General features: G+C 38.2%; 1 protein-coding gene across 3 annotated transcripts; it reads left to right on the top strand.

Annotated features, from left to right (window-relative positions):
• The first annotated feature begins 181 nt into the window (after window positions 1-181).
• Window positions 182-27,185, top strand: NEK4 (NIMA related kinase 4). Of its 3 annotated transcripts, none has more exons than XM_043886083.1 (15): window positions 182-503; window positions 4,955-5,221; window positions 6,162-6,359; window positions 6,557-6,664; window positions 8,448-8,602; window positions 10,060-10,201; window positions 12,412-12,819; window positions 14,893-15,042; window positions 15,578-15,727; window positions 16,691-16,757; window positions 17,513-17,619; window positions 18,765-18,853; window positions 21,404-21,612; window positions 22,054-22,187; window positions 26,190-27,185. In XM_043886083.1, exons 1-15 carry the CDS (start codon window positions 411-413, stop codon window positions 26,280-26,282), a joined length of 2,370 nt encoding a protein of 789 aa, XP_043742018.1. In that variant the 5' UTR covers window positions 182-410; the 3' UTR covers window positions 26,283-27,185. The 3 variants fall into 3 exon arrangements, with proteins under 3 accessions (XP_043742018.1, XP_043742019.1, XP_043742020.1); XM_043886084.1 differs by having other exon boundaries at window positions 212-503; window positions 21,404-21,609; XM_043886085.1 differs by having other exon boundaries at window positions 375-499.
• Window positions 27,186-27,846: the final 661 nt, after the last annotated feature.

Genomic DNA, 27,846 nt, shown 5'->3' on the forward strand with positions numbered 1-27,846 from the left:
GTCAGTAAATATGTATTTGTGGAGGGAATACCTGCAAAGCTTTTAAAGCAAACAAACGCTCACTAACAGGAAGCTTTTGTGATTCTATTGTTGTAGGCAACCCGGAAGTTCCTCAGTAGAACTGAGGCAGAGGGTGCGCGCGCAGATCTGGCGCGGTCGCTCTAGCCGCTAGTCGCCTCAGTTCTGTGGTAGGTCCTCCAGGCCGCAGAGCATGCGCAGGGCTGCACCCTCTGGGATCGCTATGGCAGCGGCGTCGCGGTGGGTCGGGCCTCAGCTCTGGCGCCCGGACCAGGGCGCCTCAGCGGCCGCGGGTACCACATCCTCTCGGGCATGAGCGGAGTCTCCCGCCGCCGCTCGCCGCCCCGCCCGCCTCTGCCGCCGCATCCCGGCTGTGGGTCCGCGCCAGGATCATGCCCCTGACAGCCTACTGCTACCTCCGTGTCGTGGGCAGAGGCAGCTACGGGGAGGTGACGCTTGTGAGGCACCGGCGGGACGGCAGGCAGGTCGGCGGAGTTGGGGCCCGGCTAGGGAAGGGGGCAGACAGGGATTCGCCGAAGGCGCCGTCCAAGGGCTGAGCTCCGCTTGTGTGAAGGGGACGCACCTCGCACCTCGGATGGTATTTCCTCAGGAAAATCGTCCCAGACCATCAAGGCTAGGACAGCCCTTCCTGTCATATGCGCCCCGAACTCCCTGGCATTCTCTTTGTAGTCGTAGTTGGCTTTCTTAATCTGCACACTTTCCCCCCACTCTAGTTCCGTGAGAGCATCCATTCCTAGGACCTAAAGGCAAGTATTCCTGGCAAGTATTCCTCTTTCTTCTTTTCGCAGCTATTTGTAAGGCCTCTTCAGACAGCCATTTTGCCTTTTTGCATTTCTTTTTCTTGGGGATGGTCTTGATCCCTGCCTCCTGTACAATGTCACAAACCTCTGTCGATAGTTCTTCAGGCTGTCTTGTCTATCAGATCTAACACTTTGAATCTATTTGTGACTTCCACTCTTTATTGTAGGGGGTTTGATTTAGGTCATACCTGAATGGTCTAGTGGTTTTCCCTATTTCTTTAATTTAGTCTGCATTTGGCAATAAGAAGTTCATGATCTGAGCCACGATCAGCTCGGTCTTGTTTTTGCTGACTATATAGAGCTTCTCCATTTTTGGCTGCAAAGAATATAATCAGTTTGATTTCTCTGTTGACCATCTGATGATGTCCATGTGTAGAATCTTCTCTTGTGTTGTTGGAAGAGGGTGTTTGCTGTGTCCAGTGCATTCTCTTGCCAAAACTCTGTTAGCCTTTGACTGGCTTTGTTTTGTACTCCAAGACCAATTTGCTTGTTACTCCAGATATTTCTTGACTTCCTACTTTTGCATTACAGTCCCCTATAATGAAAAGGACATCTTTTTTGGGTGTTAGTTCTAGGAGATCTTGTAGGTCTTCATAGATCTGGTCAAATTCAGCTTCTTCAGCGTTAGTGGTCAGGGCATAGGCTTGGATTACTGTGATATTGAATGGTTTGCCTTGGAAACGAACAAAGATCATTCTGGATCGTTTTTGAGATTGCATCCAAGTATTGCATTTCAGACTCTAGTTGACTATGAGGGCTACTCCATTTCTTCTAAGGGTTTCTTGCCCACAGTAGTAAATGTAATGGTTATCTGAGTTAAATTGACCCATTCCAGTTCATTTTAGTTCACTGATTCCTAAAATGTTGATGTTCACTCTGGCCATCTCCTGATGCAAAAAGTCAAAATGGTTGTCTGAGGAGGCCTTACAAATAGCTGTGAAAAGAAGAGAAGTGAAAGGCAAAGCAGAAAAGGAAAGATATACCCATTTGAATGCAGAATTCCAAAGAATAGCAAGGAGAACTAAAGCCTTCCTCAGTGATCAATGCAAAGAAACAGAGGAAAACTATAGAATGGGAACGACTAGAGATCTCTTCAAGAAAATTAGAGATACCAAGGGAACATTTCATGCAAAGATGGGCTCAATAAAGGACAGAAATGGTATGGACCTAACAGAAGCAGAAGATATTAAGCAGAGGTGGCAAGAATACACAGAGCTATACAAAAAGATCTTCACAACCCAGATAACCAAGATGGTGTGATCACTCACCTAGAGCCAGACATCCTGGAATGCAAAGTCAAGTGGGCCTTAGGAAGCATCACTCTGAGCAAAGCTAGTGGAGGTGATGGAATTCCAGTTGAGCTATTTCAAATCCTGAAAGATGATGCTGTGAAAGTCCTGTACTCAATATGCCAGCAAATTTGGATAACCCAGCAATGGCCACAGGACTGGAAAATTTCAGTTTTCAGTCCAATCCCAAAGAAAGGCAATGACAAAGAATGCTCAAACTACTGCACATTTGCACTCATCTCACATGCTAGCAAAGTAATTCTCAAAATTCTCCAGGCCAGGCTTCAACAGTATGTGAACTGTGAACTTCCAGATGTTCACGCTGGATTTAGAAAAGGCAGAGGAACCAGAGATCAAATTGCCAACATCTGCTGGATCATCAAAAAAGCAAGAGAGTTTCAGAAAAACATCTATTTCTGCTTTATTGACTATGCCAAAGCCTTTGACTTGTGAATCACCAAAAACTGTTGGAAATTCTTAAAGAGATGAGACTACCAGACCACCTTACCTGCCGCCTGAGTAATCTGTATGCAGGTCAAGAAGCAACAGTTAGAGCTGAACATGGAACAACACACTGGTTCCAAATTGGGAAAGGAGTACATCAAGGCTGTATATTGTCACCCTGCTTGTTTAACTTACATGCGGAGTACGTCATGAGAAATGCCAGGCTGGATGAAGCACAGGCTGGAATCAAGAATGCCAGGAGAAATATCAATAACCTCAGATATGCAGATGACACTACCCTTATGGCAGAAAGCAAAGAACTAAAGAGCCTCTTGATGAAAGTGAAAGAGGAGAGTGAAAAAGTTAGCTCAAAACTCAACATTCAGAAAACTAAGATCATGGCATCTGGTCCCATCACTTCATGGCAAATAGATAGGGAAACAGTGGAAAAAGTGACAGGCTTTATTTTTGGGGGCTCCAAAATCACTGCAGATGGTGATTGCAGCCATGAAATTAAAAGACGCTTACTCTTTGGAAGAAAAGTTACGACCAACCTACACAGCATGTTAAAAAGCAGAGACATTACTTTGCCAACAAAGGTCCGTCTAGTCAAGGCTATGATTTTTTCAGTAGTCATTATGGATGTGAGAGTTGGACTATAAAGAAAGCTGAGCATCAAAGAATTGATGCTTTTGAACTGTGGTGTTGGAGGAGACTCTTGAGAGTCCCTTAGACTCCACGGAGATCCAACCAGTCCATCTTAAAGGAAATCCTGAATATTCATTGGAAGGACTGATGCTAAAGCTGAAACTCCAATACTTTGGCCACCTGATGGGAAGAACTGACTCACTTGAAAAGACCCTGATGCTGGGAAAGATTGAAGGCAGGAAGAGGGGACGACAGAGGATTTGATGGTTGGATTGCATCACCAACTCGATGGACATGAGTTTGAGTAAGCTCCAGGAGTTGGTGATGCACAGGAAAGCCTGGCGTGCTGTAGTTCATGGGGTCGCGAAGAGTTGGACACAACTGAGCGACTGAACTGAAATGATTTCTCTTTCAGTGAAGGGCCCCATACTCCATCTGATGTGGAGACCACTGAGCTCTTAAAACTCAGCTTATCACCTTTCCTCCAAACCTGTTCCATTTCAGAGAGTAGCACCACCAACCATCCTGTCGCCCAAGCTGGACACCTGGGAGTCATCCTGGGATCCCCCTTTCCCTTCCCTCATTCCCACCGCCTTATTTGTCTGTCCACTAAGCCAGCTGGCCTCTTTTCATCTCCAGGGGTACCTTTCCCATCCAGGACATCATTCTCTCTCGTTAAGCTGTGGCCATAGCCTCCGGCTTGTCCTCCCTGCCATTATACTTGCCCTTCTCCAGTTCGTCATTTTCATTACAGTCTCAGTGATGATTCTAAAATGTGCCTCTAATGTTGCACTTTATCCCATTACCCTCAGGATAATGAACCAATTCTTTAATGTGGTTTATAAAAAAGGTGAGCATATAATGTGTTGGGACAAACTGGGACAATTTGAAAGCTGAAAGGAGGCACTTTTAATAATTACACCAGGACAATGTGACTGCCCCAGACAAACTGGGAGGAGATGTCCCCCTAAGTATAAGGTCCTCTTGCCTATTTTGCCTTGTTTCAGGTGCTGGTCACTCTGCCTGGAACACCAGTGCAGGCATAAGAGATTTATTCATTGGGCAATGAGGAGTGGGGATTTTTTGAGCTGAGGATGCGATACTGGCAGAAATAATAGCACGTCACGTTTGACCAGTAGTTTACATTTTGCAAAACACATTTATGGTGTTTGTTGAATAATGAATTCTTTGGTATATCAGTTTATCGAGGACAATGTATTAGGTGCTGAAGGACATTGATTTTTTTATTTTTAAGTAAGTGATTTTGGACGTTGAGGATAAGTGATTTTTAGCTTTATTGGACCATGGATCCCTTTGAGAATCTAGTGCAATCCATGGACCCATTTTGTCTACAGATGTATATTCAAGTCATATTCTATGCACCTTTGTAGGAGGAACTTAGAGGTTAAAGAATCTCTACTACAGATTTTATGATTGATTCAGTGGTATATTAATGTAGACTCATTTTTAGCTACTAATGAAATTGTAAAATGCAGATGGAAAGTGTAAATTTTTTTGTGACCCCGTACCCTGCTCTAAGTCTAACCTGTAAAGAGTATCATTAATGATAACAAATGTTTTCCCCAATTTAGTGCTTTGTGAATAATAAATAGGCTATGTGGCAGTCTCCACAAGGTTGTTTTTGAGGACACTCAGGAGACCCCTTAAATATGTTTGAATCTATAATACTGTATGTTTGTTTCCGTATTGTAAAAACATGTGTTTTCTTTGCAGTATGTCATCAAAAAGCTGAACCTCCGAAATGCCTCCAGCCGAGAGCGGCGAGCTGCTGAACAGGAAGCTCAGCTCTTGTCTCAGCTGAAGCACCCCAACATTGTCACCTACAAGGAGTCGTGGGAGGGTGGGGACGGTTTGCTGTACATCGTCATGGGCTTCTGTGAAGGAGGTGATCTGTACCGAAAGCTCAAAGAGCAGAAAGGGAGGCTTCTGCCTGAGAACCAGGTGGTGGAGTGGTTTGTTCAGATCGCCATGGCTCTGCAGGTACTGTCGGGACTCAGAGCATTCCACTTGCTCCAAGGTGACAGAAGGATGGCTGGGGCATTTTAGGGAAATGATTCCCCAGATTTATTCATGAAAAAAAAGAAGACATTTAAAAACTCCATTTATGACGTATACCTAGTCTGTCTTGCTTTAGCATTGGAATAGTTCTGAATAAGTAAATACTATATTGAAGCAGACATGGATTTTATCTGATGGCTGGGGAAGGTAGTTCTCTATTCGTTTAAATATTATAGCAAAATCCATTTTAAGGGCCCTTAATTGAGAAAAAGCAAAGAATGATCGTGTTTGTTATCTGTTGGTCAGCTGCATCATACTGAATGGTGGTTGAGCTAATTAATGTGCCCAAACTGTGGGGCTTTGGGCTTTAACTCTGCTGTGGCAGAGTTAGTAGAAATGTGAAACATGTTTGTGTTTTAATATACATATTTTCAAAAGTGAGACTGTTCATGAAATATCACTCTGGGACTCGTCTGGCTTGCCCAGAATTTACTGTGTTTAAATATGAATTTTTTCCTTCTAAATAAAAGTGATGTTGTTATAGTTGGAAACGTTATTAGCCTGAAGATTTCATGAGCCTGAGAGGAATGCACATTTAACTTTGTCTAAGTTGTCTTTCTACCTTCAATGGCAGTTTGAAAGCATGCTTTTTAACTGGGTTCATATAATGCTAGGTGGTATGACTGTCAAGGCCCCAGGGAACAATTGTGAAGGAAGTTGGGCCAATTAATGCATAGAACTTAATTTCTTACTTTGAGAAGTTGTAAATTAGACCTTTTGTTTAGCGACTATAAAGAATAGTGTTTTGATGTGTGGGTAACTAAGGCTGTTTAACTTACACACACAATTGTTGGTGGTATATAAGAAGTCAAAATAAGTTGACAAGTGTATTTATATTGAATGCAATGTTCTTTTTCTTCAGTATTTACATGAAAAACACATCCTCCACCGAGATCTAAAAACCCAAAATGTCTTCCTGACAAGAACAAATATCATCAAAGTGGGTGACCTCGGAATTGCCCGAGTGCTTGAGAACCACTGTGACATGGCTAGCACCCTCATTGGCACACCGTACTATATGAGCCCTGAATTGTTTTCGAACAAACCCTACAACTACAAGGTAGGATTGGGCTGTTTCTGCCAGCTCACCGTGTCTCTAGGGCAGTATTCATAATTTTAGAATCCATCAGAATATTAAGTCAGAAGAATTCTCTGTGAATTACTTTAAGGAAAATGTCTTTTTTTTTTTTTTAAAGATGAAAATGTAAATAAGGCATTCTGATATTTCACCATTTACTAATTTTTTTTTTTTCCTAGTCTGATGTTTGGGCTCTGGGATGCTGTGTTTATGAAATGGCCACCCTGAAGCATGCTTTCAATGCAAAAGACATGAATTCTTTAGTTTATCGGATTATTGAAGGAAAGGTAAAGAATATTTTGGAACTAATTTTTTTTAATATATGGAGCAAGGTTAATTTAACCTAACTTTGAAAGTAGCTACTGGTAAAAGGTATAATTGGGTGTATAGTTAAGAATGGTGGGTCCCATGTGTGGGGAAGGTCGAACTATAGGAGAAGGAACTGATCTTTCCTTGATATTAACTTAAGGTGGCTGAGTGGCTCTGAAGAATTAGCTTCTTGAAAACCACAGCCTTATAGCCTTAGGATGTGCAGATGCCCTGAGGCTATTGGTAGTGTCTCCTAAGTACCTTATGGTTAAATGAACCCCATTTACAATGAATCTGCTCTGTCTGAACTTGTTGTTCCTTTGATAATCATCACAATCACCAGCAACTAGTTTAAAAATTGCAGAAAACACTGTGTATGATAGATGCTAGAGTGACAAATTTTATATATGAATTTCATGAAACTGGTTGCTGTCTGCAGTGTCAGGCGTCCACACACCTTTAAGTTTTGAGGCTGTGAATCACTTACTGATTTTAATATTACACCAAGACACATTTAATGTTTTAATTTGAAAAAAAAAATAAAAAAACACATAAAAAGTAAAACTTGCTTTTTATTTCCACTACTTAATAATTCCACTACTTAACCAAAAAGGAAAGGGGTGAAATTCCTCTCTGTTGTCATCCATTTCCATTCCTTGGAGAGAACCATTGATGACCATTTGTTGCATAGCCTTCCTGGCTTTCCCTGTCTTTATACAGACTTTCCTCTGAGTGTGTATGTTTAAAAAAGTAACTGAAGTGAAATCAGGCTACACACACTGTTATACACAACCTGCTTTTCTGACTTACCATATGAGGGACATCTTTCCAGGTTGGTATCTGTAAGTCTTTTATTTTTTTAAAGGGTACCTGGTATTTTATTAGGAGGGTATGGGACTTCCCAGGTGGCACTCGTGGTGAAGAATCCACCTGCCAATGCAGGAGATGCAAGAGACGCAGGTTTAATCTCTGGATCTGGAAGATTCCCTGGAGTAGGAAATGGCAACTCACTGCAATATTCTTGCCTGGGAAGTCCCATGGACAGAGGAGCCTGGTGGGCTACAGTATGTGGGGTCGCAAAGAGTTGGACATGGCTGAGCGCACGTGCGTGCGTGCATGCACACACACACACACACACACACCCCATACTCTATTCCCCAAGTACCCTATGGATGGCCATTTATGTCTCACACACACACACACACACACACACGGCCATTTATGTCTCTCTCTCACACACACACACACACACACACACACACACACGGCCATTTATGTCTCTCTCTCACACACACACACACACACACACACACGGCCATTTATGTCTCTCTCTCACACACACACACACACACACACACACGGCCATTTATGTCTCACACACACACACACACACACACACACACACACACACCCCATACTCTATTCCCCAAGTTCCCTATGGATGGCCATTTACGTTGTTTCTAGTCATTGACTACTACAAGAACAACACTGAAGTGGATATCTAAATCTTTAGGAACTCATGCTCTTGTTTATAAAGGAGACAGTCCTCAAATGGAATTGCTGGTTTGAAAGATAAGTTTTATAATCGTTCAACTTGCTGTTATAACCAAGATGCCAGGTCAGCTTCCTGTAAACTAATATGCTGGTTATTTTCTGTTCCTGTGGATAATGATTTTAAAAAATGTACTTTGGGAAATCTCTACCATCTTTTACTTTTCTTAAGACTGTTAGTCATCCTTGTGGTTTGATTTCTCTTTGTAGCTGCCACCGATGCCAAAAGATTACAGCCCAGAGCTGGCAGAGCTGATAAGAACTATGCTGAGCAAAAGACCTGAAGAAAGACCTTCTGTGAGGAGCATCTTGAGACAGCCTTACATAAAGCGCCAAATATCCTTGTTTCTGGAGGCCACGAAGGCGTAAGATATTTCCCTTGCAAATAGCTGGGGCTAAATAGATGGAATAAAAGAGGGTGGTTTTTATAATTTTCATGTGTGAGAATTTATGGTGAGTTTTTTAAAAACATGAAGTAGAATTGCATGATTAGAACAAGTGTTGAGATTTGCTTAATTGGTAAACTCAGAAATCTGGAAAATCATTGGAGGAATCACTTTCAGGTTCCTCTGAGAGTTCCGAGGCATATTGAGTATGAGTCCTTTAAAAGGATGTATGTTTTACAAATCATATTAAAATGACAGATCATCTAAGAAGCCTGTTACATTATATGCTGTGTAACATAATAGTCACATTTAAAAAATAGTACTCAAATTTCATAGGGCTTTTATAAGGTTCCTTCTTCACTCCTATAGAATTCTTTGACCTGCAGGTCCTACCTTCGCTAAATAGCTGTTCCAGGATCTAAGACTTAGAGCTGGACAAGACCTTCACAGTCTCTGCCTTTTGACTTGCTAATTGGGAGGCAGTTAGAGAGGCCCCAGGAAATAAAGGAGGGTCATATTTTTATTTACATTGCCTATTATTTACCACCTGCAGACCTTTGGCCTTCTGTACCTTTGGTCTTCATGCTCTCCTTGAATTCTCCAAAGGTTTAGCTCCATTGTAAAACAGCTGGGGATATTATTCCTGTAAACATTTATTCTGCAAGTCAAGGCTCAGTATACCAATCATTTTTACTTTTAAACTTGGCAAAGCAGTTGTGTGTTATTACAAACGTGAAACTTGAAGATGAAAATAATCCTGGTATTTCTAATTGTGAGGCAATTTTTCATAGAAGTAAAATTTTAGAACAATGTTATGTTCACAGAAAAGTTGCAGAGATAAAGCAGAGTGTTTCTATATAAGCCTCACTCAGTTTCCCCTATCAACATCTTATATTACCATGGTACATTTGTCAGAACTAAGAAAACATCAATACCTGTTGTTGACTAAACTACAGACTTTATTTGGCTTTCACCAGTTTTTCTACTAATGTCCTTCTTTTTGCTTCAGGATCCAGTCCAACATACCATATTACTCCTCGTTTCTCTTTAGTCAACTTGGGTCTCTGACAGTTTCTTAGTTTCTTTGTTTTTCATGACCTTCATTGTTTTTGGAGATTACTGGTCAAGTGTTTTGTTGAATGCTCCCTGTTTTTAGGAGACTCTTCTCCATAAAAGGAGCAGTTATATGGGAATTCCCTGGCAGTCCAGTGGTTAGGATTCCAGACGTCCACTGCAGGAGGCCCACGTTCTATCCCTTGTCGGGGAACTAAGATCTTGCAAGCTGTGTGGTGTGGCCAAAAAAGAAAAGAAGAAAAAAAAAAAAGGAGAAGTTCTGTAAAGGAGTTGTAACATGTATGCACATTTCCTCACATATATGGAAACCTTTAAACTTCATTGTATTAATAATAACTTTTTCTTCTTTCTTCCTCATAAAGAAAAACCTCCAAAAATAATATTAAAAATGGTGACTCTAAATCCAAGCCTGTGGCTGCAGTGGTTCCTGGAAAGGCTGAATTAAGTCATGAAGTAGTTCCCCCTCAACCACACTCTTCTGAGAGCTCCAAGACATATGTAATGGTATGTCTCTTTTTAAAGGATATGTGTTCTAGAAATTATTAAAATTATAGGTTACCTAAGCTAGTTACTCTATGTGAAATGATTAATTTTCATTAGATTTCTGTCAATTTTATAGTGTAAAGAAGGAATACTGGGGAAGTAATCAAATGCCTATTATTAATAAAATGTTTGTGAAGTCAGTGCTGTAATAATTTTAAGAAGGTTTTTTTAATCGAGGTGAAATTTATATAAAATAAAGCTGACCATTTTACAGTGAACAGTTAATTGCATTCATTGTATTCACAGTACTGTGTAGCCATCACCTCTGTCTCGTTCTAAAACTGTTTTGGCACCCCGGAAGGAAATCCCATACCCATTAAGTTGTCACTGCTCCTTCCCTCCTCTGTCCAGTCCCTGTAAAACACCAGTGTGTTTTCTGTTTGTACGGGTTTGCCTGTTCTGAATATTTCATATAAATGGAATCATACAATATGTAAACTTTTGTGTCTGGCTTCATTCACTTAGCATGTTTTTGAGGGTCATCCAGGTAGCATCTATCAATACTTCATTTATTTTTATGTCTGAGTAATACTCCATTGTATTTGTATACCACAATTTGTTTATCCATTCATTCATTGGTAGATATTGGGTTGTTTTCATCTTTTGGCTATTGCTGTGAACACTTGTGTACAATATTTGTTTGAGTATCTATTTTTCATTCTTTTGGGTATAATATCTAGGAAAGGAATTGCTGGGTCATATGGTAATCCGATGTTTAACTTTTTGAGGAATGACCATACTGTTTTTCCTTAGTGTTACATTTCACATTTTTATCAGCAATTCCTGAGAAATCCAATTTCTCTTCAACTTCATGAAGTCTTGTTATTTTCTATTTTTCCAATTCTAGCCATCCTAGTGGATGTGAAGTGGTATGTTATTGTAATTTTGATTTGCCCTTGACTAATGATATAGAACTTTTTGGCTATTTGAAAGCCTTCTTTGGAGAAATACCTATTAAGTCCTTTGCCCATTTTTTAATTGGATTTTTTTTTTATGGTTGAGTCCTATGAGTTCTTTCTATAGTATGGATACTAGACCCTCATCAGATATATGATTTAGAAATATTTCCTTCTATTCTGTAGGTTGTCCTTTCGCTATCTTGATAATATCCTCTTATGCACAAATGTTTTCAATTTTGATGAAGTCTAACATATTTGTTTTTTTCTTTTGTTGCCCATACTCATATCTAAGAATCCCTTGCCAAATCCAAGGTCATGAAGATATATGCCTGTTTTTTCTTATAGGATTTTTATAGTTTTAGCTCTTATATATTTACATATTGATTCACTCACAATTTCGTATTATTATAAAATATTTGTTGTTTAGTTGCTAAGTTGTGTCCAACTATTTGTGACCCCATGGACTGTAGCCCACCAGGCTCCTCTGTCCATGGGATTTCCCAGGCAAGAATACTCAAGTGAGTTGCTATTTCCTTCTCCAGGGGATTTTCCCAACCCAGGGATTGAACCCGTGCTTCCTGCATATGTAATGTAAAATTTGCCATTTATACCATTTTTAACCAATTAATTTCATTTTGTACCATTTTAAAGCATACAATTCAGTAGTCTTAATTACATTCACTATGTTGTGCTGCCGTTCACCACATCTTCCAAAACCTTTCAGCATTCCAAACAGAAACTCTGTACCCATTAAGGTGTAATGTGTTGCTCCCTGTTGCTCCTACTCCCAGACTCTGGTAACCCTGGCAGACAGAAACCTACTTTCTGTCTCTGAATTTGCCTATTTATATAGGTGCCTCCTATAAATGGGAATCATACACATTTCTTCCTCTGTGTCTAGCTCCTAGTTTATTCCACTTAGCAAGTTTTCAAAGATTATTCATATTGTAGCATGTTATCAGAACTTCATTCCTTTCTATGACTTTATAATATTCCATTATACATATACACCATATTTATTGAATCATTCACCTTCTAATGGCCATTTGAATTGTTTCATTTTTTTGCCATTGTGAATACTGCTGCTATAAACATTGGTGTAGAGATACCTGTTTGAGTTCATACTTTTAGTTCTCGGGGCATATACCTTGGAGTGGGATTGTTGGGCCTTATGATTATTCCATGTTTAACTTCTGAGGAACTTGCAGCACCATTTTGAGTTAAATTTTTTATATGGTGTATATAATAACTTGGAAGCATATTTTCACTCAGGGTGAAGACAAATGTTTGTTCCAGGAGAAACCTGTAGTCATTGGCCCCTTGAAGGTACCCACAAGTCCGAAAGACCATACCTACAAACCAGACATAAGCAATACTGCAGACTCACTAGCCACAATCAGTAGGGTGAATATTGACATCTTACCTACAGAGAGGAGGAACTCAATGAATGACGGCTTAGTTCAAGAGAATCCACCACGACACCTAGATGCCTCTAATGAACTGGAAGGTAAATGTAATATTTCTCAAGTGAAGGAGATGTTGCAGGAGAACAGTAAATCCAGTGCTTTACCTGGAGACCGAATTCCCACATCATCCTCTCACCATGTTACTGGAGAAAGGAATGACCCAATGAAGCCTCTGCAGCCCCTAAACAAAGACCAAAATTCACCAAAAGACCAGGTGAGTGACATGCACAAGGTGTTGGTTTCAGAGAGAGGACTGAACAGTGCAGTTACAAAGATATGGATTGTGTTCTTGTGCTTTTAGGAAAATCTGTTATTTCCATGTAAGAGTTTAAATGTAACAGAACCAAAGGATAGGACCTGAGGAATTCTTAGATCCCTTCTTTGCCCTGGTATAGGGTACTTGCAATTCTCCATTAGTGTGTTTTTTTCCTATTTCTGCATCATTTGTCTTTAGTCTTCCAAGTGAATGGATAACTCTGGGTAGAAAGAAAGCCAGAATGTGGGATCTTAGTTCCCTGATTAGCGATTGAACCCTGAACTGCAAGGCAGACTTTGAACCATTGGGTCACCAGGAAAGTCCCAGTCTTGTACTTTTTTTGTTAAATTCTGATTCTATTGTAAATGGAGTTATTTTCATAATTTCATTTTCATAGTGTACATTGCTTGGTACAGAAATATTAATTTTTATATATATTACATTTTTATTCTATAGCCTTGCTTAACTCATTTATTGGTTTAATAACCTTTTAATAATGTATTTCTTAGAATTTTCTGAACACAATATCACATCATCTACAAATTGAGATCCTTTTTCCTTTTTCCTTTTTAATCTGTATTTCTTACTTCCTTTTTTCTTATCTAATTGCCCTGGCTAGAACCTCTAGTACATTGTTGAATAGAAGTGATAAGAACTGATATCCTTGTTTTGTTCCTGATAAATGTATTTCTTACATCAGGCTTTAGAGGCCAGGGTTTTTTTGTTTTGTTTGATAGAATTTCATGTCTGGCATTTCTTTTTTGTTGTTCTTATTATTGTATTGTTGTTGATAACAGTGGAAGACTTTTTTTCAAGACCAATTGGATTTCATGGAAAAACTCCTTAATTGGCTTGAAGTTATTCTTGTATGTGTAAGCTTTAAATATTCTACACTTAATACTAGCAGAGAAACATTTATTTCACTTTTAAGAATTAAATTACTCATTTTTTATTATCTGGGCCCTGTTGGCTCAAACGGTAAAGAATCTGCCTGCAATGCAGGAAACCGTGGTTTGATCCCTAGGTTGGGAAGATCGCCTGGAGAAGTGAATGACTACCCACTCCAGTATTCTTGCCCAGAGAATTCCATGGACAGAGGAGCCTGGTGGTCTACAGTCCATAGGGTCACTAAGAGTCAGACCCAACTGAGCAACTAACACATATTTAGCTAGCATATCACATTGTTCCTTTTTCTTTCTAAAATTTACCACAGAGTGGGCTTTTTGATTAAAATGTGTTGATTAAATGACATTTGATTACCAGTGTCTATCTTCTTGAAAACTTAGATATTCTGATAGTTAAAAATTAATGTTAAGAAGCTATTTTATTTTAATGTTTGGTTTCTCAAACCAGCTATCCAAATAAAATACCAAGTCCTTGGTGATCTTTATAATTTAAAAGTTAATTTATCTTTACTACTGCTAGAAATTGCTCCTAATTTCTGAGCATCTAATATGTGCTAGATATGGTCTTAAGTACTATAGTGCCCAGTCTTCTGTAATCCTCCAATATTCACATGATCAGTGTGAAGCATTGTACCCATTTGTAGATGAGGAAACAGAGGTTCAGGGAGACGTGACTCCATCTAAATCCAAATTCATGGTGTTTTCCTGGTGTTTACAGAGGACATCCACATAACTAATGTTTACTTGGGAAGTATGTGTATATTAAAAACATTTGTTAGTTTCCTGAATAGAAAACCTATTAAAAGTTATAAAAAGATTTTTTAAAAACTAAATTGAACATCAGAAGTTTCAGGTTATAACAATCTGAGTAATTTAACTGAAAAAATTATTTTTATTTGGGAAAAGAGAAGAAAACCCAGAATACAGAGATAACTGATGCCAACATTTTGTCTTTGCCTATCGACACTGAAAATAAGCATTCATTTTGAGAAAGACAGTTCCTGCTTTCATTTTTAATTTTAAAAATAGATATGGAGGGTTTGGCCATTTAGGAGTTCAAAAGACTGTTTCACTATTCTACTTTGGTTTTTTGTTTGTTTGTTTATTTCATTTTCCTATTTTTAAGGATCAAGTTGCTGGTGAATGTGTTACAGGAAAACAGGGTAGAATCCACCCAGCTTTACAGCCACACAGCTCTGGGTCTGAACCTTCCCAGTCTCGACAGCGGCGGCAGAAGAAAAGAGAACCTGCTGAGCACAGTGGGGAAAAGGGACAGGTCAGCAGAGATCTCTTTGGAATGAGTCACTGTGCTGCTGCTTGTGAAACAGATTTTAGGAAGCTCCATTTCTATTTAGAATAATGTGCCAAAAAGGTACATACAGAATCTGAGGAACATATGGAGAAAGGTAGAAATGCCAAGTATTAATTATTAAATGTCAGTGAGTTGGAAGCAAAGTAAGAATTTTACCTTCTCCAGCAAGGGTGAACAGTTCATTTTGAGAGTTAAAGAAACAGGCCGACAAAGATAAGTCTCTGATTCCTCCTATGTCATGTTAATGAATAGTTTCTCCCTCAACTTCTGCATAAGATCATGTCACCCTCTCATTTCTGAAAGTAACTTTCACAGGCACCCTCTCTATATAGTTTCTTAAGTGGTCATTCACTTTTGGCTGAGTTTCTTTCCCCCCAAAATTCAGTGTTTTAAGTTCTGAGAGGGAATCACTGACAAATACATAAATGTATTTGGGGGACCTTTGCAGGTGGATAATATATGAAATTTATAATCACTCCCTCTTTGTTAATTATTTAAGTTCAAAGAGACTCCACCTTGCCTTTTGCCTTCTCTTCCCACTGTTGGAAAAGTGGAATACACATCAACACAAAAAGATGCTGAAAACCAAAGTAGAGTGGTCACTGGATCTGTGAACAGTTCGAGGGGCAGTGAGATAGCATCATCAAAGGTTTGTGAGAGTATATGTTGGATTTTTTAAAAAACCTTATTATAAAGCTTTTTGGTTGTAAAAACCCTGCTTATATTGTGGGATTTTATATTAAAACATCTTAGGTCTGCTTTTTGCCACATACTGGAAAGTGCAAATTTGTGATTCTCAACAGAAGCTTTGATTGAACTGGACAGATTCTATCATTCCAGAGCTGGTCACTTCTAGTTAATTAAGGAGACCAAGTGGATTCTGAGTGTAGGAAAGCAGAATTCTCATTTCCCCTTAGACAAATGAGTTCTTCCTAGAAATGAGGGCTCTGATCATCCTAGCAAGTAGTTGTAATCCTGATGTGAACTAGTTTCAAATGGACACTCCAGACTTCCCTTCACGGAAGTAGTTCAGTGGTTAAGAATCAGCCTGCCAATGTGGGGGACATGGATTCGATCCCTGGTCCGGGAAGATTCCACGTGCCATGGGGCAGCTAAGCCTGTGTGCCACAACTACTGAAGCCCGTGCGCCTCTGTGCCACAACAGTCGAAGCCTGTGGGCCCTAGAACCTGTGCTCTGCAACGAGAGAAGGCTCTGCAGTGAGAAGCCCGCGTAACACACTAGAGAGTAGCCCCCACTCCCTGCAGCTAGAGAAGAGCCCCCACAGCAACGAAGGCCCATCACAGCCAAAGATACGTACCTATATGACTTATTTTTTAAAAGTGAAAAAAAGGGACACTCCTTAAAGGTTTGTGCTGTGCCTTTTCCTGTAGTGCTGGATGATATGTCATATATTGTAGGTTTTATAAGAAGAGTGAATAGGGAAAACTTCCCTGGTGGTCCAGTGGTTAAGACTCCATGTGTCCAATGCAGGGCGTGCAGGTTTGATTTCTGTTCAGGGAAACTTAGATCCTGCATGCTGTATGGCATGGCCCAAAACAAGGAAAAAGAATAGTGAGTAGGAATGGGAGTAACTCTAACTTTCTTTAAAAGGACAGACCATTATCAGCAAGAGAGAGGAGGCGACTGAAGCAGTCACAGGAAGAGATCTTACCCTCAGGTAAAGTTATTCTGTTTCCTTCATCTATTGGAGGCTGTTGGTGTGGCTCACAGACATAGCACTGGACTGATTGTGAGGTGTTAGGGATTTCCAGTATCAGTAATCCATTTGGGAAACCAATTCAGAAGAATTTTTGAAATTTCCTTGTCAAACCTTTTAAAAAATGAGCATAGTATTGGATCTGGAACTTGTGTTATTAAAAGGAAGAAGGATACTAAAAAGAGAGCAAGAGGGCTTTGAATGGCAGTAACGCCTGGGAAATTTCAGACAGGAAAGCAATCAAGCAAGAGTTTAATTTGTTTTCATGTTTAGAGCCTGTTGGTCAAAGAAGTGCTCTCTTCTCAGGAACAGAGAGAGGAAGCCAGGAGAATGGTGCTGCCCTGGGCTGAGGGCTGCGATCATTCCTGTTACTGTTAGCTAAAGACAACATATTCTAGCAGTTTCCATTTATTGAATGCTGACAGTGTCTCAAGCATTATGGTAGGCATTTTGAGGGCATTATCTCATTTCATATTTTTCAGCTGAGGAGACTGAGGGTCAGAGGGGTTAAGTAACTTGTCCAAGGTCACGGCATTCGTAGACTTGGAGCTGAGATTTGAGCTGAGGTGTCCCCAGCACCAGAATGATGATGAATATGCTGTCTGAGTTCCTTTAGGTTGGCCCTTGCTGGGGTGTCTTCCATACCCCAGTACAAAGCGCTCTCTTGTTGAGGCCAGTCCACCACAAAGAACTGCTGGGGGTGGTCACTTTTTCAGGCCCTACAGTGAGGAGAGCTGCTCTGGGTCCAGTGGGACCAGCGAAACCACAGGAAGGCCACCTCAGCCCTGCTCGAAGGTCATCTTCCGACTGCAGTGATGCTCAGGTACATTACATAGGCCCAAGGGAAAAGGTGGACATGTCTACATCTGGCAAGCCTAATATGGTAAACCTCATATGTGCCAGCTCTATTTCTGGAACAGTGCTACTTAAGTTACATCTTTCACACTTCCTCTAATAAGGAAAAAAACTGATCAGTTGTAATTAAAATAATTTATTTTGCTTCATTAAGGGTTTGAATTTTTCAGGCACTCTTGTAAACACCTGGCAGCCTAGTTAATATCTTTCTTAGGTAGTCTTTTATTTTTTTATTTTTTTTCTTAGGTAGTCTTTTAAATAATACTTCCAAATGGCTTCTACTTGGCAACACTTTGCCTATACTGCTGTGTTAATATACCAAACGACCTGGCCAGATTTTAGTCTCGCTAGCTGATTCTTCCTTTGTTTCCCGTTTGTGTTGAAATACCTTAGTTTTTGGCCCAGGGATGATATAGGAGCACCATCTGGTGGCAGAATGTGTAATTGCAAGGTGTTCAACCCACATTCACTTTTCTGTGTGATACTTCATACCCTGAGAACAATTATTCAATATTCTGTATTCCAGTTTTTGACATTATTTCTAGGAGCATATAATTTTTTTTAAAAAAGGAAACTTCCTGTCCTTTAATGATTTTTTTTCCTTTAACAATAGTCTATGATTTAGTTGTTTCATTAATTAAGATAGTCCTCTCTATTTTCCAAAGTTGTAACATTTGTGTATAATTATATCTGGTAATCCTTTTAAGCATTTAACAAAGAGTCTCATATGTGAGCAAACTGAGGTTACTTTTAATTTAAGTGGCATTCTGTCTTGTTTAAATTACTAACATTCCTTATGGTACCAGCCCTCTGCTTAGAAGTTGAAACACCAGAATTGTTTGTCCCCTCTCCTCTGAAAAGGAAGTTTTTTCATAGCTGAGATTTTCCAGGAACTTATAAAACTTCACCTTGATGTTCTTTAGGGTTCGCTTATGAACTTCATGGGTGAACTAGGACATGATTTGGTAAAGTAACTTCAATTTTTATGTCCAGTAGTCTACTGTTATTGAACCTAGGTGCACATTGTGTCTAGACATTGCATCTAAGACTATTTCATGTATTACATTCTGGTTGTGTTGTCATGTGAAATTTTGTTTTTCCAAACATTAATAGGAAAGAAAACTCACCCATTGTCTCTCAGAGGATGAGTTAAGTTCTTCTACAAGTTCAACTGATAAATCAGATGGGGATTCCAGGGAAGGGTAAGTTCTTATCTTTTTATCTCCCTTCATAAATTGGTTCTATTTGAATTCATTTTATTTTTAACTAAAACATTTTTTATTGATGTATAGTTAATTTACAATATTCTGTTAATTTCTGACGTACAGCAAAGTCACTCAGTTATACATATGTATATTCTTTTTCATATTCTTTCCCACTATGGTTTACCACAGGAATAGACTATAGTTTCCTGTGCTAGACAGTAGTAATCCTTCCTAAATATCCATCCTATATATAATAGTTTACATCTGCTAATCTCAAGTCCCTAGTCCTTCCCTCCCACACCGCCTGCCCCTGTGGCAACCACAAGTCTGTTCTCTCTGTCTTTGAGTCTGTTTCTCTTTCATAGGTATGGTCATTTGTGTCATAGTTTAGGTTTCACAAGTAAGTGATATCATATGTATTTGTCTTTCTCTTTTGACTTACTTCACTTAGTATGATAAGCCATTTATATTGCTTCAGATGGCATTATTTCATTCTTTTTAATGGCTCAGCAACTATCTCACATCTTCTTTTTCTGTTCATCTCTCAGTGGACTTCTAGATTGTTTCCATGCCTTGGCTATTGTAAACAGTGCTGCTCTGAACATAAGGGTACATGTATCTTTTTGAAATAGAGTTTTGTCTAGGTATATGCCTAGGAGTGGGATTGTTGGATCATATGGCAACTCTATTTTTAGTTTGTTGAGGAACCTCCATACCATTTTCCACAGTGCCTGTCCCAGTTTACGTTCCTACCAATGGTTTAAGAGTTCCCTTTTCTCTACACCCTCTCCAACATTTACTGTATGTAGACTTTTTAATGATGGCCATTCTGACTGGTGTTAGGTGGTATCACAGTTTTGATTTGTGTTTCGGTAGTAATTAGCAATGATGAACATCTCTTCATATGCCTGTTGACCATCTGTATCCCTTCTTTAAAGAAATGTCTATTTTGGTCTTCTACCCATTTTTCTATTGGGTTTTGTTGTTGTTGTTGTTGTTATTGAATTGTATGAGCTCTTTATGTATTTTGGAAATTAATCCCTTGTTGGTCACATTGTTTGCAAATATTTCCCCCCAATCTGTAGGTTATCTTTTCTTCTTTTTTTATGGTTTCCTTTGCTGTGCAAAAGCTTATAAGTTTGCTTAAGTCCCATTTGTTTGTAAATTCATTTTAAATGTACATTTATAACAGCATTCAGACCTATAGTACCGTCGTTAATAATGTTGTAAATGGTTTTTGGTATATGCTGGGACTAAAGTTCTCTTTCAGTGAACACATCTGATTTTCATTCAGAGTTCTTATAAAATGTCTTTTTAGATCCGTGGGTTTAGTTTTTATCAATTTGGCCATTATTTTCATCGGTTTGGCCATTATTTCTTCAAATATTTTTTTGGACCCCCTCCTGAGGATCCTGCATGTATACTAGAGTTGGCGATGGACAGGGAGGCCTCGCATGCTGCAGTCCTTGGGGTCACAAAGAGGCAGACACGACTGAGCAACTGAACTGAACGGAACTGAAAGTTATCCCACAGCTCACTGATGATGTTCATTTTATTTTTAGGCTTTTTTTCTCTGTCCCCCGTACCACCCCCCCACCCCCTTTTTTTTTGGTCATGCTGTTGGCTTGTGGGATCTAAGTTCCCTGGCCAGGGATTGAACCTGCACCCCTGGCAGTGAAAGCAGTGTCCTGACCACTGGACTGCCAGGAATTCCCATCTGCTCCATTTTTTATAGATTCTGTTGCTTTCTCTTTAAGTTTACTCATCTTTTCTTCTGCAGTGTCTAATTTGTTAATCCCATCCGATGTATCCAACACATTGTACTTATCATTTGTAGTTCAGTTTGGGTCTTATTTATATCTTCATTGCCTTTCCTTAACATGCTAATGCTTCCTCTATGTTGGTCATGTGGAATACGTTTTTAATAACCTCTTTAATGTCCTTTGTTTACTAATTGTCACTTGTGTCACTTTTGGATCTGTTTCTTTTAACTGATTTTTTTTCTTCACAATTGTGTGCTGTTTTCCTGCTTTGCATATCTGGTATTCTTGACTCGATTCCAGACATTGTTCATTTTATCCCATTCGGTGCTGATATTTTTATATTTCTTTAAATATTCTTGAGCTTTGTGCTTGTATGTAGTTAAAGTACTTAGAAATAGTTGGGCAGAATTTATACACAGAAACTGGGGCCTTCTCTTTCTGGCTCTGTCCTTTCCAAGAATCCTTATTCACGTTCTAGTGGCCGTGGTGTCTTGAACTCTGGTATGTGGTTCTGCAGGTAAGAAAGACTGGGTTTTCTTTTGTACTTTAGCTCCCTATGGCCTGTCCTTAGGCTAAAAGTATTAACTCCCCTCCAGAATCTGTTTGTAAATTTTATACATTCTCCATTTCCCTCATAGTTAATTTTTGTATTTTGTCCAGAGTTTATACTTATTTGTAAAGGGGTCTGTCTGTAAGAACTTACTTGTTCATTGGGAAGCCAAACTTCTTAATTTTCAGTGAAAAATTATCATGAAGCAGTTTTTTTTTTAAATTTTCTTCCCAGTAAAGGTCATACAAATGAAATGACTGACTTGGTACAATTGATGACTCAGACTCTGAAGTTGGACTCTAAAGAGAGCTATGAAGATCTCCTAGTACCAGATCCAGTGTCAGAATTTAAACTTCATCGGAAGTATCGGGACACGCTAATACTTCATGGGAAAGTTACAGAAGAGGCAGAGGAACTCCATTTTAAAGAGCTACCTTCAGGTGGTCAGTTTATTGTTTTACACCAAACTGGAGAGCATATGTTTACTGGAGAAATGTATCAAACTAAGGATCTAATGTTTGCAAATTTTTAAAAAAATTATTTTCTTTGAATATGTCCATAAAAATATATCTTATTTTATGTAATAGTTGCATTCCTGAAAAGTTGCATGAAATTTTATTTTTAACAATAAATGTAAATAAATACATGTTTGGAATTTTTCATGTGGATTTTCTTCAAATTAGACAATTGCAGTTTTTAGTTTTAGGAGATGGTAATGAGATATGAAGCATAAGTTCAGTTAAGAAAAATACATGAAGTCATTAAACCAAACTCTTGTCAAAGTGAAAAGAATCTTAACATGACAAGATTTTTTTAAAAAATCATTGTGTTCTTGTTGAAGTGGTGAAAGTTTATTTTTCCCTTTTGTTGTTGTTGCTTTTTAGCTGTCATGCCAGGTTCTGAAAAAATCAGAAGAATAGTTGAAGTCTTAAGAGCTGATGTAATTCGGGGCCTGGGGATTCAGCTTTTAGAGCAGGTGTATGATATTTTGGAAGAGGAGGATGAATTGGAAAGAGAGGTGAGTGTCCAAACTTTAGCTGTGTCAGCTGCTTATGTTATGGAATTTTTTTGCTGGTCTTTGGATTATAATTAACATACCATGCATTTTACCCATTTAACACCACAATCAATGTTAGAACATTTAATTACTCCCAGAAGAGCCCCTGTACCCACTGATAGTCATTCCCCATTGTCTTCTAGGCCGGTCACCTCTAAACAACCACAATTATTTCTCTCTGTAGATTTGCCTATTCTGGACACTTCATTTAAGTAGAATTGTAAAAAGCTATGTGGTCTTTTGTGATTGATTTCTTTCATTTAGCATATGTTTTCAAGATTCATCCATGTTGTAGCACATGGAAAACTCATTCTTTTATATGGCTGAACATGGCTGTGCCACATTTGTTTATCTGTTCACCCGTGATGGACAGTTAGATTGTTTCCACTTATTGGCTATTATGAATAATGTTACGAACATCTGTGTACAAGTTTTTGTGTGGACATATGTTTTCATTTTTCTTGGGTATCTTCCTAGGGGTGGAAATTGCTGAATCATATTGCCCTGGCTAGAACCTCCAGTACAATGTTGAATAGAAGTGGTGAGAGTAAACATCCTTATCTTGTTTCTGATCTTAGATGCAGCAGTCTTTATTAATTATGATGTTCACTATCAGTTTTTAGATATTCTTTTTCAGGTTGAAGAAGGTCCCCCTTTTTTTTAAGGATTTTATTTTAATTTAATTTTGTTTTATTCTCTATGTTCTTTATTTTATATTTTTGGGGTGAAGATCCCTTCTATTTCTGGTTTGCTGAGTGTTTTTATCATGAAAAGATGTTAGGTTTGTCAAATGTTTTCTATTTAGGTGATCGTGTTTGTGGTTTTTGGTTTTTTTTTTAATGTGGTGTGTTACATTAATTTGTTTTGGGATGTTAAACCATCCTTATATTCCTGAGATAAATCCCACTTGGTCATGGTCTACACTGCTTCTTAGATGTTGCTGGAGTCATGTTTCTAGTATTTTGTTGAGCGTTTTTGTGTTGGTGTTCACATGATACTGATCTTGGTCTTCAGTTTTCTTTCCTTGTGATATTTTTTATTGGTTTTGTTATCAGGGCAACACTCGCCTCAGAATGAGTTGGAGAGTGTTCCCTCATCTTTTGGGGGGAGAATTAGTGAAGAACTGGTATTAATTCTTTTTGAAATGTTTGTGATAGAATTCACCAATGAAAGTATCTGGGATCTGGGCCTGGGCTTTTCTTATATATATGAATATATATATGGGCTTCCCAGGTGGCTCAGATGGTAAAGAATCTGCCTGCAGTGCGGGAAACCTGGGTTTGATCCCTGGGTTGGGAAGATCCCCTAGAGGAGGGCATGGCAACCCACTCCAGTATTCTTGCCTGGAGAATTTCCACGGAGGAGAATTCCAAGAGGAGCCTGGTGGGCTACAGTCTATGGGGTCGCAAAGAGTCTGACACGACTGAGTGACTAAACACATAATGTGTTTAGTGTTTAGTCACGTGTGTGTGTGTGTGTGTGTGTGTGTGTGTGTGTGTGTGTAAATCTTTTGGCCATCTTGCACAGCATGTGGGATCTTAGTTCCCCAACCAGGGATCGAACCCTCACACCTTGCATTGGCATTGTGGATGGAGTCTTAACTACTGGACCACCAGGGAAGTCCTTGGGCTTTTCTTTGTGAGAAGTTTTTTGTTAGTGAATTCAATGCCTTATTATATTCAGATTGTTCTTCTGTTTCTAAAATTTGTGTCTTTCTAGGAATTTGTCCATTGCAACTAAATTATCCATAATTGGCAATTATTAATAGAAATCCTTTTAAATCTTTTTTATTTCTATAAGGTTGGTTGTTTAGGAGTCTGTTGTTTAATTTCCATAAATATGTTACATTTCTCTATTTTATAGGTTCAACAGTGTTTTATACACATGCTGGTTTTTTAATTATAGTAAAATACATGTAACTTAAAATTTAGCATTTTAACCATTTTTAAGTATTTGGTTCACTGCTGCAGTCCATGGGGTCGCAAAGAGTCAGACACGACTGAGGGACTGAACTGAACTCAATGGCCTTAAGTATGTTTTACATAATTGTGCAAACATTACCCATCCATTTCTAGAACTTCTTTCATTTTGCAAAACTGAAACTCTGTACCAGTTAAGCAGGAACTCCCCATTTTCCCTTCCTGCCAGCTCCTGGGATCCACCTTTTTAACATCTGTGTCTATGAATTTAACTAAGCCTTGATACAAAGCCTAAACGTAGCATCTAGAAACAGTAAAACTCGCCTGTAAAGAAAACTTCAGGCCCCGATGGCTTTGCTGGTGAATTCTTCCAATCATCTAAGGAAGAAATAACACAAGTCCTACACAAATTCTTTAGAAAACAGAAAAAGAAGGGACATTTTCCAGTTCTCCAGAAAACCAAAACTGTGATGTCAAAACCCAACAAGGACACTTAGAAAGAAACATAAAACCAGTATCTCTCATGAACATCTTAATCATCTAGTATTTTGTTGAAGATTTTTGCATCTATGGTCATAAGGGATATACATTTATATTTTTCTTTTCCTATAGTCCCCCTGTCTGGCCCTAGCACCAGGGCAATGCTGGCCTCCTGAATGAGCCAGAAAGTGTTCCCTCCTCCTTAACTCTCAGAAGAATTTGAGGACTGAAAATAGTTCCTGTCCACATGTTTGGCAGAATTCAGCAGCAAAGTTCCAGCACCTTTCCTTGTTAGCAGATTTAGATTACTGGTTCAGTTTCCTTGCTAGTTACGGTATATTCATATTTTCTATTTCTTCGTGATTCAGTTTCGATAGGTTTTATGTTTCTTGGAATTTATCCATTTTATCTAGATTATGCAACTTGTTGGTGTACAGTTGTTCATAGTATTCCCTTAGAATCCTTTTCATTTCTTTTCATTAGAGTGGTGGTAATATCCCAAATCCATTTCAGATTTTAATAATTTGAGTCTTGTTTTTTTCCCCTTAGTATAGTTAAAGGTTTGTCAATTTTGTTCATCTTCTGAGAACCAACTTTTTGTTTTGATTTTTCTCTAATTTTCTGTTCTCTGTTATATCGTTCTCAGCTCTAATCTTTATTATTTCCTTCCTTTGGCTAGTTTTAGGTTTAATTTGTTCTTTTTCTACTACTTTAGGTTATAAAGTTAGGTCGTTAACTTGAAATCTTTTTTCTTTTTTAACATAAGCATTTACAGCTATAAATTACTCCCTTAGCACTGCTTTTGGTGCATCTCATAAGTTTTGATATATGCTCATTTTTATTTGTCTCTAAATATCTTAAGTTTCCTTTGTGATTTTTTTTTCTTTTGGTGCACTGGAGTGTGTTGTTTAATTTCCATAAATGAGTGAGTTTTCTAGTTTCCTTCTGTTATGGGTTTCTAACTTCATCCTGTTTTGGTCAGAGAAGGTACTTTGTATGTATATCTGTTTTTTTAATCTATTGAGACATAATTTGTGGCCTACTATATATGTCTCTACTGGAAAATGTTTCTTGTGCACTTGAGAAGAATGTGTATCCTATTATTATTGGGTAGAATGTTTCTTATATGTCACATCTAGTTTGTTTTTTCATTTTTCAAGTCTTCTGTTTTCTTATCTTCTGTCTGGTTGTCCTGTCCATTACTGAGAGTGTGTATTGAAGTTTCCAACTATTATTTGTAGAACTACTTTTTCCTTTAATTCTGTGAAGTTTGGCATCATATATTTTGATCATCTGTTATTAGGTACACAATTGCTTATAATTATTATATCTTCCTGCTGTATTGATCCTTTTGTTAATGTACAATGTCCTTGTATCTTGTATTTCTTATGACTTTATTTTTTGATATCTTGATGTTTTACATTTTTATGTAAACATAACTATAGCTATGTATTCTCCCATAAGGTTTCCACCTTGGTATTGTGCTTAGAATACCCCTTTTAAGACTATAGAAATATTTTTTCTACTGTATACTGATTTTTTTTTTTTTATGTTTCCCAAATAGGTACATTTGCAGGAGCATATGGGTGAAAAGTATGTGACTTACAGTGTGAAGGCTCGCCAGTTAAAATTTTTTGAAGAAAATGTGAACTTTTGAGAATTTATCTAATATGCTGCCAGAATAAAACTATTTATAAAGGTTTTTGGCTTAAACAAATACAAACAAATCTATAACAATGATTGGAGGCCACTCACCATCCTTTTATCTTGTTGGCTTTTTATCTAGAAAAAATTGGACAAAACAGTAATATTGAAGCAAGCTTACAAAAGAAAAAACAAACCTTGGCTATCTTATTCTCTTTATGAGGAAAAAAATCTATTTTAAGACATTTGTTTGATTACTGTTTACTGAGCCTTAAACCAACTTGATACCTAGAACTATTTTTTTAAGGTACTTATGAGCTTGAATACTGAGACAAAACATACTGGATTAGAAGTTCCATATTATACTATAGTGATAAAAGCAATAGGGGAAAAAATGATACATCCAGTGATATTACTTTTTACTATTAATAACTTTAAGTAGCAGTTGATAAATTATTTTTTTATAATTCTGGGAGTAGATTTAAAGATATGAAGTTATATATAGTACCTGAGCAACTGAATTCCTTTTTTTGCATATTAATGTAATTTAACATTTTATTTCCATTTAATATGGACCATGGTATATAATAATTGAAAGTAGGAGATATTTTGGCCTTGTAAATCAATATGTTTTTGAAGACTGGGGTTTTTTTTTTAAGATTTATTTTTCCATCAGCGGAAACATCTGTTAAACACTAATACCTTTTCTAATTCAGCAATTTTTAAGTAATAACGTCCAGATCCTTTCAGTTATGTTGGACAGATTTGTCTCCTGAAATTTGTCTTCTTATACATCAAGATATCGATTGTCTTCCCTTATTTTAAATGTATAATTGCATATCACATATTTGTTGTTTAATAAGGTATAATGCCCATCTAGCAAGTAGCTTTTATAAAATAAAAGTTTTGATTAGTATATGTGGGACTGTATACGTTTTTTGAAAATTACACACATACATAAAATAATAAAATGTTCCCTTTCTAGTCCCCTGCTGCTGCTGCTGCTAAGTCACTTCAGTCGTGTCCGACTCTGTGTGATCCCATAGACGGCAGCCAACCAGGCTCCCCCATCCCTGGGATTCTCCAGGCAAGAACACTGGAGTGGGTTGCCATTTCCTTCTCCAATGTGCGAAAGTGAAAATGAAAGTGAAGTTGCTCAGTCGTGTCTGACTCTTAGCGACCCCATGGACCACAGTCTACCAGGCTCCTCCATCCATGGGATCTTCCAGGTGACAGTACTGGAGTGGGGTGCCATTGCCTTCTCCGTTGTAGTCCCCGAAAAGGCTTTTAGTTTTTATTATGTGCCAGGTACTAGGCCAGTGTTCATGGCTTAATTTCTAAAGCTTCTTAATTTTATTTTAAGGGTTTGTTATAATGCAACTCTAAAACCATCTGATCCCAGTGCCCAGCTGGGGACAAATTTTTGGCAAAATGTTGGTCTTTCTGAGCTATTTACCATTTCTTTCATGTTTTAGAGATCCATAATCTTTCTTGGGAAGTCAACTTTAGTTTTACTGAAGTTTTCTAACTTATTTCTGTGAAGTTATATATATTATTTTCTTAAAGTAAAAAAAAAA

Source organism: Cervus elaphus, chromosome 24, assembly GCF_910594005.1.
Source record: "Cervus elaphus chromosome 24, mCerEla1.1, whole genome shotgun sequence".
Lineage (NCBI taxonomy): Eukaryota > Metazoa > Chordata > Mammalia > Artiodactyla > Cervidae > Cervus > Cervus elaphus.

Excerpts from the sequence above, each read along its gene's own strand:
- NEK4 (XM_043886083.1), top strand. The coding sequence starts at position 411 with ATGCCCCTGACAGCCTACTGCTACCTCCGTGTCGTGGGCAGAGGCAGC. Across the intron at positions 8,603-10,059 it reads TTTCTGGAGGCCACGAAGGC|AAAAACCTCCAAAAATAATA; the intron begins GTAAGATATTTC and ends TTCCTCATAAAG. Across the intron at positions 16,758-17,512 it reads GGAAGAGATCTTACCCTCAG|GCCCTACAGTGAGGAGAGCT; the intron begins GTAAAGTTATTC and ends TCACTTTTTCAG.